We start from the raw sequence: 15,471 nt of genomic DNA, 5'->3' as shown, positions 1-15,471 counted from the left end.
GTATGCCTCCTTCTCTTACCCTGTGTCCTTTGTATGCCTCCTTCTCTCACCTTGTGTCCTCTGTATGCCTCCTTCTCTTACCCTGTGTCCTCTATATGCCTCCTTCTCTCACCCTGTGTCCTCTGTATGGCTCCTTCTCTCACCCTTTGTCCTCTGTATGCCTCCTTCTCTTACCCTGTGTCCTCTGTATGCCTCCTTCTCTTACCCTGTGTCCTCTGTATGCCTCCTTCTCTTACCCTGTGTCCTCTGTATGCCTCCTTCTCTTACCCTGTGTCCTCTGTATGCCTCCTTCTCTTACCCTGTGTCCTCTGTATGCCTCCTTCTTTTACTCTGTGCTTCCCTCCTCTTTCATTCAGCTCCTTTTCTGTGATCCGCATAAGACTAAGGAACTCATTGGTGAGCTGGAATATCTTTGTATCTCCCAGTAGGGGTTCATTCTCCCATCTATATCACCTATTGGGCCTGTTGGCTCACAACAAACAGCCCATTTTCCCCAAAAAATCTAATTCAACCGTAACTCTCCAGCAGGAGGACATGTCTTTCTTCTCCGCATGGGGGGGAATGTATCAAACCTTCTAAAGAGTGGGGAAGTCCCCATAACAACCAGCCAGCTACCATTTATTAAGCACCTTCCATAAATTGCTAGGTAGAAGCTGGCTGTTTGCTATGGGCAACTTGTTCACCCTTTAGAACGTTTGACCCCATGAGTCCATCCCATGATCGTCTGAATAAAAAGATGGGAGTGCTGGTCTACCATCTGCCCTTTAGAAACCTTTCAGGCTAAGTGTTCGTTGTGTTCTGTAAACACAGGAACCCGAGTTCCAATGGAAAGAAATCCAACTGTTCACAATGGCCCACTGAGCCATGTATGTAGCATGTATGTATAATACACATGAGCGAGAACTGCATGCATGACTGTTTATTATAATCTTCCTCCAGGCAGCAGTGAAGGGAGCAGATGAGAAGACAGGTAGTGCCGGGGAATGTGGTCTCAGGGTTTTGTGTGTATCTCAGCAGCCTGTCATACAAACCATGTTTTAGATGTTCCACTTCCTGTGCAGTGTAGCAGCAGAGCGGTGTGGGTGGGAGAGCAATAAACTCTAAGCAGAGCAGGTGACGGCTGTTACAACCAAGAAGGACCTTCTCCCACCCTGAGCAACCATGAAGTCCAGCTGGATTGCTGTGTCCGCATTCCTCCAGGCTCAGGTCTCCCTGACAGGTAGAGTCCCAATGGTTCTTCACTAAAATCTATCACAGATCTGGTTCATTGTTCTTCCACTTCTCTTCCAAAAACAAAACTTTACAAGTGGTCAGATAGGAGTTTTATAACTTGCTGGAGAGTCAGATCTGATTGCTCTTGTTTCATATGTCAGTTTTGCATCTTATATTGATTTCTCTATGTACATTTACCTCATTTTTTTTTCATCTTGCTAATAATTTCTGCAACGGAAGGAGTGCGGATACAAATGTACCTAAAGATACTGGTATTTGGTTCTTTGCTGCCTGAGGAACTGGCAGTAAAATATTTACTTATTCTAGAAGTTTATATCGAGTGTGAGCAGAGCAGCCGCTGTGGGCTGTAAGGATGTGACGCTCCCTGGTCTTTGTTTTTTTCATCACGTAATACCACATTAATTTGTATTTACCTATAAGTACCCTGAGTCCATGCAAGGCTGTGGATACGATAAATGAAAACCATCTGCTACGTTGTAAAGTAACTTAGAGTTTATACAATTTAAAAGCAAGAGAGAAAGCTCCCCTGGCTTGATGTGGTCTGGATGCAGTTGCCGTGATGTTTCATTGTCTGCGATACACAGCGTATTCGTGTGATGCGGACCTACGGCTTACATTGCTCGGGCCCAGCCTAGTTACCATGCAGAAAATACACAAGTACATTTAAAATTCGATTGGAACAGTTCTTTAATGTATACTTACTGATGGTCTATTTGCTGATGGATATCAGAACTGAGTTTGCATCGATTTCTTTAAAACATTTAGATTAAACCCTTGAACCAGGAAGGGTTGGTCACCACCCAAAGCGAACATACATGGCTTACGGTGTGAGATATCCTGAGGGCCTTCCCGTCTGTAGCTTAGACTTAATTCTTATATAAAGGCATTTGTGGCAGTTATAGAGAGTGACCGCAACCCCTCTGTAATTGTTTTTGTGAGGTAGCACCAGAAACTCTGTAGTGACAGATGGTCCGTGGGGCTCAGTCACAAAAATACTTTGTGGGATGGATACAGGCAGTGTTGGAGTAGGGCACGGAGGGCCCACCACCGGGGGAAATGCAGTGGTAGAGGCCCATGTGTAAGGATGTGGCCAGTCTCCAGAGGGGGTATGGCTGGCCACCATAGAGGATTGGGCTCACCATTAGAGAGAGTGTATAGTCTGGACCCGTTGATAAATATATACAGTAAATACTGATAGCACATGCAATGTACCAGATTAATAACAGCAATGCACTGTATAAAATGCACCATAGTCCTGTGCAGTATAATATAACTTATGTAAAATGTATAACTCAAGTGCACAGTGTGGAACCTGATCCCTAAACGAGGGGGTGGACCCTCACGCAGTGGGGCCCACCGGTGGTGTCCCCTGTACCCGTGTGGGCCAGTCCAGCTCTGGATACAGGGGAATCATCACATCATGCAATTATAACAGCAACTGTTTTAGTACAAAGTTATTATGTGTATATAATGGTTGGTCTTGTACTAGTCATAAGATAATTGCTACGATTGCTCTGTATGATTTAGTTATTTTAGCTTTGATCTCACATTTTGACTATCCACCCCAATTGTCGCTTCTGTATATGATGAATCTAATGATCTTACATTAATGTCATGCAATGATGCGATTATTCTGTATGCTATATAAGAAACATAATCAGGATTTCAATGCTATTTGAATTTAGGTGGTCTCTTTGTTGTGGCTTTTATTGTGCTGATGGTAAATAGTGTTTACAAACCGTATTGATCACCTGAAGGATGTATATAATGTATACAATTTGTAAATGATAAGTTATACGACTGTGGGTTGTATTTAATGGGTGTAGTAGGGCATGCCGGTGGCCGGGCTCCTGGCGGCCAGCATACCGACAGCTGGGCGAGCGCAAATGAGCCCCTTGAGGGAGAAAAGGTGTCGGTATGCCGGCTGACGGGATTCCGGCGCCGGTATACTGTGCGCTGGGATCCCGACAGCCGGCAAACTGAAGACCACCCATATTTAACATGGAAGTGTGGGAGAAAGCACTAGTCACAGATCTTCTCTAGAGTAGTCCTAGCCTGAGCTTATAGCATGGACTATATTGTCTTACTTCTATGTGTCTCCACTCCTGTAGGTGAAGTGTAAAAGGTATAAAACCAGATTTTGGATGGAATGTCACAGTATATATTGGTCACTATCACAATCTTCATCACCCACAGAGAATGCTGGGGAAAAGAAAAATTGTATCTAGAATTTCTTGTGACCAAATGCAGTGGTGTCGAGAGAGGGGGGGAGAGGGTAAAAATTACCAGGGCCTAAGTCTGTTGAAGGGGCCCAGTGAGGGTCCAGTAGGGGCCCAGGCCCCTCCCCCTTACCTAGCAGCAGCAGCTGCAGCTCTTTTCCTCAGCTCAGCACATGCTGCTGTGTACTGGTCTGCAGTGTGGCCATGGTGGTGCTTAAAATACTATTTTTGTCAGTATATTTTTCTAAGGGTACATGACCACACCTCCTGTGCTTAGGCCACGCCCTTTCAAAAGTACCCAGTGTTTGGGAGCAAATAGTCGATTGTCATTTGCTCTCATTCATTATCAGATATTCATTCCAACCAGCCAGATTTGGCAGATTATCTCCCAGATAAATGTATTGACAATGCTAAATTCCCTTGTCGTACAAACAACCCTTCATGAAGCCAAGAACACTGTACGCTGTCTACTTAAGAAGCACCGTAATGGTACGCTAGTTGCGTAACGATCGCTCAGCCGTAGGCGAGACGCTCAAGCGTCACGTTCGCTCACGGCCCGGTGATCACAGGACACGTTATTGGCTATGACTAGAGTAATGATTCGCTATGGCGTAGCGGACGCTCGAGACCACGAGGAGATCACCAGCGGCGCAGACGCTCACAACGCTATACCTTTATGTCTAAACCTTATACCAATGAAATACACAGAATACCTTAATGTGAATACAGGGTGTAAGTGCAACCTTGTGTAACCTGACTAACTACAAGGCTGCTTGAGCGTCACCGACGCTCAAGTGAATACTTAATACTATAGAAAATACACAGATACTGGTTTAGGTTCCAAAGCCTATTAACTGTATTATATCTAATATACTTGTAAAAAGGGGATAACAGTACAAATGATACACTCCAATATAACAAAGACTTCCTAACCACAGAACTAAACAATAAATACAAAAAGACAATACTACACTGACCTAAATGCAATACAATACAATACTATAATACTATGAGAGATATAAGAGAAAAGAGGAGAGAGAGAGAGACGGGGAGAGATGAGAGAAATTGGCTCACAGTAAGACAATGATTACGGAGAGAAACTTACGCACAAAGGGTATGATCGCCTGCGCCTCGATATCCAGCTCCCGGCTATCAGCAGATAACCGTTGATGAGAGAGTGAGAGCTGGATGTGGTCGGCCTGCCTATTTATGCCCCACACACAATGCAATCTCCTGGTCCTACAATCCCATTGTCCATTGGCCGAAGGAATTCGGCCCTGCATCATAACAAAAGGTCATAGGGTGATTCATACAGGTGGGCTGTGACGATTTCCAACAGCTCAGGTGGGTGGGAAACTGGGTTTCCCGCCGCATACCTGAGTATGAGTAAATAGTAGAAATGGACATAAACTTCTTATGTCCATAACTATTCGCACGAGCGATTAATACGCTCCAAACCAACACCGGAATATTGCTAATTAAATACTCTTCCGATGGGTACCAAACACTGCTGTATGATTCCTGTTAGACCCTTCGTACAATACAAAGAGGGATTACTTTAAACAGGGACCTTCTATATTAACCAAACTTTCAGAAACTATCAAAGGGATCATGATCTATAAACTACATTAATTGTGAAAATATGTAACGAATGAGTCGCACGCTACGACTACATAAACTCTACCGTAAATACGCATACCGCGCCTGCGAGTGCACGCTATCGCGGGTATGCGCCTTCACGGGAGAGCGTACGCATGCGCAGCGCGGACCAGTGTGCGGTGCAAATATGGCAACGTGCATAGAGACATTTTTCTGACTTTGACAGTCCACCCTTTGGCAGTCAATAATAACTGCCACCTTCTAAAATATTTTAAGGAGAAAAATGTAAATCAGGGGTTAATTGATTTCCATGGTGGGGTAAGGAAGAAGAGAGGAGTAGGTGTGAAAAGGGTATGACCTAGTGAGAAAGTAGAAGCATGTGTGTATGAGTCCATGTTTGGAGGGTCATGTATCATCGTGCCGTACGTGTGGTAAATCAAGCTTCGAGGTATTGCGAAGTATACATTTGAATTCCTTCTTATCCTGTGGTACAGGTCTGTGGATGGGCTGTCAAACTCTACCGAGCTCATTTCGGCTGTGGTTGTAACAAAATGGGGATGCACATTTTAGTTGATGATACATGAATGGGGGAGGTATGTGGTTGCTGATATCTGTGCCTGTATTCCCTATCGTCTATGTGTGTCGTTACCTGAGGGTTGTAGGGATGAAGATAAAGAACACTTACGAAAAATGCAATGATATTCTATGTCAGGGAAATGTACATCTGTTGTTGAAGTTGTGTTCGGTATCTGTTGAGAGTCGTCTTCTTTGCGCTGTATTGCTCCTTGGGCATGAGCAAATAGCTTTGTCTGAGCCATCAGATTTACAAAAAATGTTGGGCTAGCGTGAGTTAAAAAAAATACTAGGGAAACTGGGGATCCATGGCAAAGTTCATCAAGTGTCCATATTTAAAGTTGTCAAATCTTCTTCTTTGGTCAATCCGTTGTCTGTATACATCTCGTCTCGTCAGCTTCCTCGTCCAAGGGGGTCTTTGTATCTGGGAGAAAAGCAGAAAAACAGGTGAAAGAAACGGACCGTATAATCGCATTTTCATCACATTCTGGTTTCTATCATTGGGTCATAAATCAAATCCAGGTTAATTACGGTTTCCTCGCTCCTCAAGCTCATCACTTTTGTACTTTGTTTGCACCTCATTAAAGCCTGCCCGCATCTAAATATCAATCCAATCAATATAACGACACCCAAGATACATAGTAGAAACTTTCCAACATCCATTATGACTCCTTGAGCCCAGTCTCCTAAACCGGAGAACCAATTTCGCGGGTTCAACCATGACACCCAACCAGTCAGCTCATTACCTACAGCAGCAAGGGTGAGATTGTGTTTTCGACGAAATTCCCACTTCAATTGGAGAATATCGTCCATCTTTTGGTCTATGACCTCTACCGGATCCTCGGTGCTATTTGTGATATACGTGCAACACTTTATGCCGTACTGTGTTGCCAATGTAACACAATATCCGCCTGTTACTGCTGTAAGATAATTAAGAACCATCCTATGCTGAACTAGTTCTGTTTTGTAAGCTTGAAGTTCTCTTCCAGTGTATCTAAACGTGTCATCATACATTTCAGTGATATTATCTAACAAATTGGCGAGTGCGGAAATGTATCTATAATTCATCACTCCTCGAGCGGTACGAGTGAAATCTAACGCTACCAGAACCTGAATCCCGGTGGATTCATGGATAAGATCAGAGGCCGGATGCTCTAACCTTTCTAACAGTTGTCTTTTAACTCGGTGCTCGTAATGAGTGTGAGTATAAGGAGCTTGGGCACCACGGTGTATGTCCTTCATTTTGTCATGTGTTACAGTCATCACTTCAGGCAATACTTTTCCAATATAACACAATCCTTCAGAGTTTGGGGCAAGCCACTTGTACGCCTTTCTCCCGCATATGAAATATGCATCATCGGGGAGAACATAAGGGACGGAGAAGGACATGACCATGTTACAAACCTTCCAGGTGAAATCTCCTGACCCTAATTCTTCCATCTGCTTAATGCACGTATCAGTTTGTACGATATGTGCACAGTATCCTGGTGATACCTCTCCAACTCTAGTAATCCTATTTCCTAAGGTATATCGATACCGAAAAGATTTTCCTCTACTGGCTATATGGCGTACGAGCTCTGTATCTGTAGGCATTCTATCTGCTCTGTGTGAAAAGGTCATGGTAAGGTTGCTCCATGACACTTCCCAATTTCCCGGTTTTCTGGGATTGGAGATGTTAAAACATATGAGGGACCTATCCACATGGTATTGGTGGAGCTTCAAACTAGGAGGGCTGGAGATGTTAAACCTCCGGTCCACCGGTCTCCCACCACTTAGCTCAAGTACCTCCCCTAACGTTAAAGGAAATGGTACTAGCCCTGATTTGCTGTGACCCTGAGGTACTTGAGAGCATACCCAACAATCTGTTTGGTTTAACACGTTACCCACTAAGGAGTGATAGTCACTCAATGGATGCCGGTCCATATGGATATTAAAACTGGATTGGCATTTCTTTATGCACCCATCTTCAACCAGATTATCACAGAGCCTACAGATACAATTTTCTTCAGCTAACAATCCATCACAATTTCTTCTATCGGATCGTTTTCTGATACTCGCCTTTGCTTGTTGGTTTGGTTGATCTTGGAAAACTACGCCTCCATCATCATAATCGGAACCCATTCCAGAACCTCTTTCGACCTCTATGGTACTCTCGCCGGAACAGACTGCTCTGGTCAACATCATGGTTAACATCAAAATCCGGATCACAGTCTCTTGGGGCAAGTCCATCTTTGAGGAGGAAATAGAGAAGAATGAGAAGGGGGAAAAAGAAATTTTAAGGGAGAGGGGCTGGGAAGTGGAGAAAAACAATAAAAGGGAGAAGGGAGTCGACAACTGCTTTCGGTCTTCAAGGCTCAGGTGCCGCCTCAGTCCTCCTGGAACAGACACTCCAGTGATACAACCTCTACCGTCTGTTCCTTATCACGGGACTTCTCTGGATCGGCAACCTTTTTGCAGTGGGATGAATGGACCCAAGTCTCTCTCTCAGCAACCTTCAATGTTGTGGTGCTAGTCAATAAGACCTGGTATGGTCCTTCCCATCTATCAATAAGACAACCTGAGCGTAGAAAATTTCGTATCATTACATAATCCCCAGGTTCAATGTCATGACAATTACTACCTGGTAAATCAGGAATCACCAACTTCAGATTATCATTTTGACTCCTCAACTGCTTACTCATGTTAATCAAGTACTTTACAGTTACTTCATTGTTACATTTCAAATCATCCTGAGGGTTAATCATGACATGCGGTTGTCGACCAAACAAGATTTCAAAAGGAGACAGATTAAGGGGGGACCTGGGAGTGGTTCTGATGCTATACAAAACAATGGGTAAAGCTTCTGGCCACGTCAATCCTGTCTCTGTCATTACTTTACTCAATTTATTTTTAATAGTGCTGTTCACTCTTTCGACCTTCGCACTCGCCTGTGGACGGTACGGAGTGTGCAGCTTACTATCAATTCCCATCAACTTACACATTCCTTGAAAGACATCACCTGTAAAATGGGTACCCCTATCACTTTCAATGATTCTAGGGATACCATATCTACATACAAATTCCTGCACAATTTTCTTAGCTGTAAACATGGCAGTATTTGTAGCTGCTGGAAATGCTTCGACCCAATTCGAGAAAACATCTATACAGACAAGTACATATTTCAAATTTCGACATGGGGGTAATTGAATGAAGTCAATTTGTATTACCTGGAAAGGGCCGCCGGCAGGTGGGATATGGGATGGTTCTGTAGGTATTGCTTTTCCAATATTCTTTCTCAGACAGGTAAGGCATGACATTGCTCTTTTACTCGCATGAGAGGAGAATCCTGGGGCGCACCAGTATGCTCTTACCAATTTGCACATCCCCTCCTTGCCTAGATGAGTCAGCCCGTGAGCTGCTTCAGCCAGACATGGAAGGTATGCCCTGGGGGCCACTGGTTTACCATGTCCATCCGTCCAGAGCCCTGAGGACTCCTGGCCATATCCATTTGCCTTCCAGACTGCTCTTTCCTGTGTGGAACACAAATTCTGCATCTCACACAACTTCTGTGTGTTGATGGTATTAAATACCATCAGTTGTGTGGTGTCTGTCTGTATGGGGGTAGCAGCTGCAAGCTTTGCGGCCTCGTCTGCTCGGCTGTTACCAAGGGATACTGGGTCTTGGCTATATGTATGTGCTTTACATTTGATAACAGCCACTCTGTCGGGTTCCTGTATCGCTGTTAGAAGCCTTTTTATATAAGCTGCATGCGCTATCGGTGTACCAGCCGCCGTCATGAAATTTCTGAGCCGCCATAGCGCTCCGAAATCATGTACTACCCCGAAGGCGTATCTAGAATCGGTGTAGATATTGGCTGACTTACCCTTAGCCAATTCACATGCTCTGGTTAGGGCGACCAGTTCAGCAACCTGGGCTGAGTGAGGTGGGCCTAGCGGTTCCGCTTCTATGGTGCCTTGGTCATCTACGACTGCGTATCCAGTACACAAGTCTCCCGAGTCTGACTGTCTGTGACAACTACCGTCCGTGTAGAACGTGAGTTCTGCATCTTCCAGTGGATTGTCACTGATGTCAGGCCTTGCGGTAAAATTTTGGGTCAAATATTCCATACAATCATGTGTATCTTCCTTTGCATTAAATCCTCCTTCCCCATCACTCTCACCTCCCACCCTTTGTGCCTGACCAGGCACACCTGGGAGAAATGTTGCAGGGTTTAATGCGCTGCATCTCCTTATGGTGATGTTTACTGGGGCCATTAATGCCAATTCCCATCTCGTAAACCTTGCTGATGAGACGTGTCTGGTTTGGGCAGAATTCAATAAGGCAGATACCGCATGCGGTGTATGGATTGTGAGGTTGTGGCCTAGCACGACATCTTCGCTTTTTGTCACTAGCAATGCTATCGCCGCAACGCTACGTAAGCATGTGGGGAGGGATCGCGCTACCGTGTCTAGCTGGGCGCTGTAGTATGCAATTGGCCTGCTGGCGTCACCGTGTTTTTGTGTTAGTACACCTGCTGCGCACCCAGCACTTTCTGTTCCGTATAGTTCAAAGGGTTTCCCATAGTCTGGCATACCTAGTGCTGGTGCCTGCGTTAGACACTGTTTGAGTCTCTCAAATGCTGTTTCGGATTCGTCTGTATGCGAAATCCGATCAGGTTTGTTTGAGGAGACCATTTCCTGCAAAGGTAGCGCCAATATGGAAAACCCTGGGATCCAATTACGGCAATACCCACACATTCCTAGAAACGTCCTGATCTGTTGCTGGGTTTGTGGCAGTGTCATGTCTCTAATGGCTTGGATTCTATCAGCGGTCAGGTGTCTCAGTCCTTGTGTTAGGCAGTGTCCCAAATATTTTACCTTAGCTTGGCACAATTGCAACTTGTCTTTGGAAACCTTGTGACCTGTGTCTGAAAGATGAAACAGGAGCTGTTTCGTATCCTTCAGGGAAGCTTCCAATGAATCAGAACACAGTAGTAGATCATCCACGTACTGTATCAACACTGATCCACTCTCCGGTTGGAAAGACTGTAAACAATCATGCAAAGCCTGAGAAAATATACTTGGACTATCTATGAAACCTTGGGGTAACCGAGTCCACGTGTATTGGACTCCTCTGTATGTGAATGCAAACAAATATTGGCTGTCAGGGTGCAGAGGTACCGAAAAGAATGCGGAGCAGAGGTCAATAACAGTGAAAAATTTGGCAGTGGGAGGAATTTGCATTAGGATGACAGCTGGATTAGGCACTACGGGGAACTGACTCTCAACTATTTTGTTAATCCCCCTTAGATCTTGCACTAGCCTGTAACCCCTCCCCCCACTCTTTTTAACAGGGAAGATGGGACTATTTGCTGTGCTGGACGTTCTTACTAGAATGCCCTGTTGTAGCAAGCGCTCTATTACGGGAAAAACTCCTAACTCCACCTCTGGCTTCAGAGGATACTGTGGGATTTTTGGAGCTATCCTACCATCTTTTACTTGTACAACTACTGGAGCTACATTTGCCATTAATCCAGTGTCCTGTCCATCTTTTGTCCAAAGTGACTCTGGTATCTGAGATGTCATCTCTTCTACTTGGGATGGGTTCCTATTTGTCATAATGGAATGTGACATTAATTTTGATGGGGAGTCTAACATGTCTCGTACTTCCTGAGCGTGATTCTCAGGGATGTCCAAGAATACACCTTCAGGAGTACAATAAATGACGCAACCCATTTTACATAGTAAGTCTCTTCCCAGGAGATTAGTTGGTGCCGATGCAGCCAGCAAAAAGGAATGCTTGGTATGCAAAGGCCCTATTGTAATCTCGGCTGGTTTGCTAACAGGGTAGTGCTGGACTACTCCTGTTACTCCCATGGCTGGAATTGTCCTACCAGTGGTTCTCATGCCCACTGTCGAATTTATCACTGACTTGGCCGCCCCTGTGTCTACAAGAAAGTTTAAAGTTTTACCAGCTACATTGATTGCAATCTCTGGTTCACTTCCAAGACTGGCAATCAACTTAACTGGCTGCAGATTACAGGTATGGCCACACCCCTAGTGGGTATGCTGACCTCCCTGAATCCCGCTGGCAGCGACTACTTGTGAGGGGGTTAGCTGGGAACTACCAGAGGCATGCCAATCTCTGTTCGGGGGATATCTTTTTGTTTCCCCTGTATGTGGCTCGAAACTCCGCCTCTGTGGACCCTGCTCCCAATGTCGTGTGTCGTGTCGTTGTCTAGGGGGTTGAAAAGATCTTTGTACACTCTTTGTTCTACATTCTCGTGCATAGTGTCCCGGTCTGTTACAAGAAAAACATGTTATTACACTTGCCTTACCCACAGGATTCGGTGGTACATACGCAGGCTGCCTTGTGGTCAGCGCCTGTATACTTACGGACATCAACTTATCACTTTGCGATTCCCTGTGCCTAGTGATGTTTCTGTCGTGATCAATAGCAGCCTCTCTCAATGTGGACACTGACAGACCTCGCCAACATGGCTGCGTGGTCTGTACCCTAGCTTTTAATGTTTCTTTCAAACCATCCATCAGTACAGATACTGCTACTTCTCGATGGTTTGGGTTGGTCTTAATGTCTTCTATACCAGTGTACTTTGCCATTTCTAATAGTGCCCGGTGAAAATATTCTGTTGCCGTTTCGGACTCCTTTTGCTTAATGGAAAATATTTTATTCCATTTAACAACGGCTGGGAAATACTCCTTTAGCTGTAAATTTATCCTTTTTACATTATCCTTGTTGTACACGTCTGTAAGCGGTACATCTTTATCCAATGCACAGTCAGCTAAAAATTGAGTTGCGTCAACATTGGAAGGTAAACAAGCTCTTAGCAGTATCTGCCAATCCTTGTTGTTGGGTTCTACAGTGTTACCTAGATCCCTGATGTATTTTTGGCTAGCAACTAAGTCCTTTCTGGGGTCAGGAAATTCGGACACTATTGTTCTTAATTCCATTCTGGAAAATGGAGTGTACATGGCAATGTTCCTTATGGGGGTGGCTCCAGACACATCTGTTTTTCCATTGGGAACTGCTATTACCCTTACAGGAGCAATTCTAACAGCCTCTTCCTGTGTAGATTCTACTGCTTGTTGTGGTACAATTGTTTCAGTGTAGTGCATGGTGCCGTACTTACCCGTTGACACGACCTCACCTATCCCTCCGCTAGGGGCTTTCACTAATCTCGTGGGTGTCGCGGTGCCTACTGTGGTCTCTGCTATGGTGGCTGCAAGAGAGAGAGCTGAAATTGTTGCTGAATCGTCTTCTTGATCACACTCCTGAGGAAGGTTCAAAACAGGGTACATCTTGCACGGGTTAATACTTGCATGAGTTATTTGGTTAACATCATTAACATTTACAGGGTTACTAAGAGTTTGTGTTTTACAACCCAGTGCGTTTCTCTCCGCAATCAACTTCTCTCCTGCAATGTATGGTGGAGGAGGAGCTGTGGCTATCAGCTTCCTGACTGCCCCAGATCCTGCCGCCAGAGCCAAACCTCTCTGTATCTCACCTTCCTGGTGCCATAACTGTAAATAATCATGATGTTGAATTCGTCTCTTTGTTGATTTTACGAGACATATCCTCCTCCTTAAATTTTGTAACACTTCTGGACTAAAGCTACCTATTCTTGGGAATTTGTCCCTGTCTTGTACAGTCATTCTCTCCCATTCATCACATAAAGATTCGGTGTGACTTCCATATTTTTCACACATTACATATCGTGCCGACCCAACTGGTCGGTTCACAGAATCAACCTGAACCAGGGTTGATCGCCCCCTACCTGAGCAACTGGCCCCCATAGTCTGCAGGTGTTGCTTAGTCCTCCTTGGATTTCTGTATCAAGGTTTTCAGCAAGCCTTTACAGACAACCAAATTACTCCACAGTAGGCCGGCGGTGGCGGTTTACCGAGTACCCCACTCACTCGCCCACCTCGACCAATACGACCTGATCACACCGACGTGGTGCTGGCGTACTCGATACAGGGCCCTACCAAAAACCTTCTGTTTACTGGAACATATGAGGGTTACCCGCAGGACACTTACTCTTTCCAGTAAAGGTGGGGTTGTTAGATAGTTCCTGAGTGACCAGCGAACTTCCCTTTAAAAATAAAAAATTACACAAATCACGTCAGAATGTACAAATAGCGTTTGTGACCACTTTACTCTAATGGTATTAGGTCAGATTACTAACTACTGCACACAATTACGTGCGGTCCAATCGTTCAGTACATAAGCACTACCTGTTATGTACTGAGAGATTTAATGGAATCGATGTTTCCGGCCGCGATTCCTTCAGCATGAGCTTATGGCCTATATGGGTTCTGCACCAACACCCCAGGCGTTGTGCCTCTTGTACCTTTATAGCGGACCTTTTAGTACCTTGTGACCTCCTGGTCTTGACCTTATGACCTCCTGGTCTTGTTACCTTATGGTCCGCTATACTCTAATGCTCAAATATTATTTAACCAGGGATGCCTCCCTAGCCACCGTATATGTCACTTACACGTGTGTCCCTTGACGAGTACCCGACTTTCCTTTTGGTTCCACCTTAAAGTTATATAAACTTATGTATAAAAAAAAAAAACACACTCACTCAACACATGTACACTTTTGTTTCTATATCTATTTCTGCGCAGAAATTGTCTTCAGTCCAACAGTGTTACCAATTAGGAGCAGGATCTGTTAAACTAAATTTCAGATTTTTTTCAAAAATAGATTTGCGTTATTTACCGCTTCGCGTTATCTACCGCTGTGCGTTACTTATCGCTTTGCGCTAATTATCGCTTTGCGCTAATTCAACTTTTCGTGACTTGAGCTACGTGGGCGTAACCGGACGCTACGTTGCGTAGTGAACGCTGCGTGCGTCTGCCTTTTGGATTGCGTACGCTAGTCTTTGTTAGCGACACGTGTACGCAATGCAAAGATCCACCGTAACACAATTTCTACCTTTATCAATGTAGGTGATCCCTGATCATCTACCGCACACCACACTGACTGTCTTATCTCCCAGACAAGCCGTGTGTTGGTCTATACTTTAACTATTACCTCTACTATGAAATAACAGCAAATCTCTTTTTTTGCACTTTCTATCAACTATAAAAATTGGCAAACAGGAATAGTGATATACGAAATTGAAAAAGAAATGCAGATAAATGTATGCGTGCGTGTATACGCAAGACAGAAGAGAAATAAAACAGTTTTAAAAGACACAAGCGTTTTGTTCTTACTTCCGGTTCCCGGATTCCTTCAGCACTCTTTATCTAAGCGAAGCAGACGCTTATCCCGTCAGCACTGGGAGACAACCTCCCACCCTTTGCTGGGGGGATAATGTCTGCTGATCTACCTAGTGCAGATATGAGAAGGATAGGACGAGTCCCCAATTGACAATGCTAAATTCCCTTGTCGTACAAACAACCCTTCATGAAGCCAAGAACACTGTACGCTGTCTACTTAAGAAGCACCGTAATGGTACGCTAGTTGCGTAACGATCGCTCAGCCGTAGGCGAGACGCTCAAGCGTCACGTTCGCTCACGGCCCGGTGATCACAGGACACGTTATTGGCTATGACTAGAGTAATGATTCGCTATGGCGTAGCGGACGCTCGAGACCACGAGGAGATCACCAGCGGCGCAGACGCTCACAACGCTATACCTTTATGTCTAAACCTTATACCAATGAAATACACAGAATACCTTAATGTGAATACAGGGTGTAAGTGCAACCTTGTGTAACCTGACTAACTACAAGGCTGCTTGAGCGTCACCGACGCTCAAGTGAATACTTAATACTATAGAAAATACACAGATACTGGTTTAGGTTCCAAAGCCTATTAACTGTATTATATCTAATATAC

The 15,471-nt window shown here is 44.7% G+C and overlaps 1 protein-coding gene across 1 annotated transcript in view; it reads left to right on the top strand.

Moving 5' to 3' along the window:
• The first annotated feature begins 1,068 nt into the window (after positions 1-1,068).
• CD247 (CD247 molecule) overlaps positions 1,069-15,471 on the top strand; it is a 338,940-nt gene continuing 324,537 nt past the window's right edge. Inside the window, exon 1 of the mRNA XM_063956746.1 lies at positions 1,069-1,219. Within this exon, the coding sequence (XP_063812816.1) occupies positions 1,162-1,219 (58 nt within the window). The 5' untranslated portion in view covers positions 1,069-1,161. The remainder of the gene's footprint in view (positions 1,220-15,471) is intronic.

The sequence above is a fragment of the Pseudophryne corroboree genome, chromosome 2 (genome assembly GCF_028390025.1).
Source record: "Pseudophryne corroboree isolate aPseCor3 chromosome 2, aPseCor3.hap2, whole genome shotgun sequence".
In the NCBI taxonomy this organism is placed as follows: domain Eukaryota; kingdom Metazoa; phylum Chordata; class Amphibia; order Anura; family Myobatrachidae; genus Pseudophryne; species Pseudophryne corroboree.
This window is presented reverse-complemented; position numbering and strand designations above follow the sequence as displayed.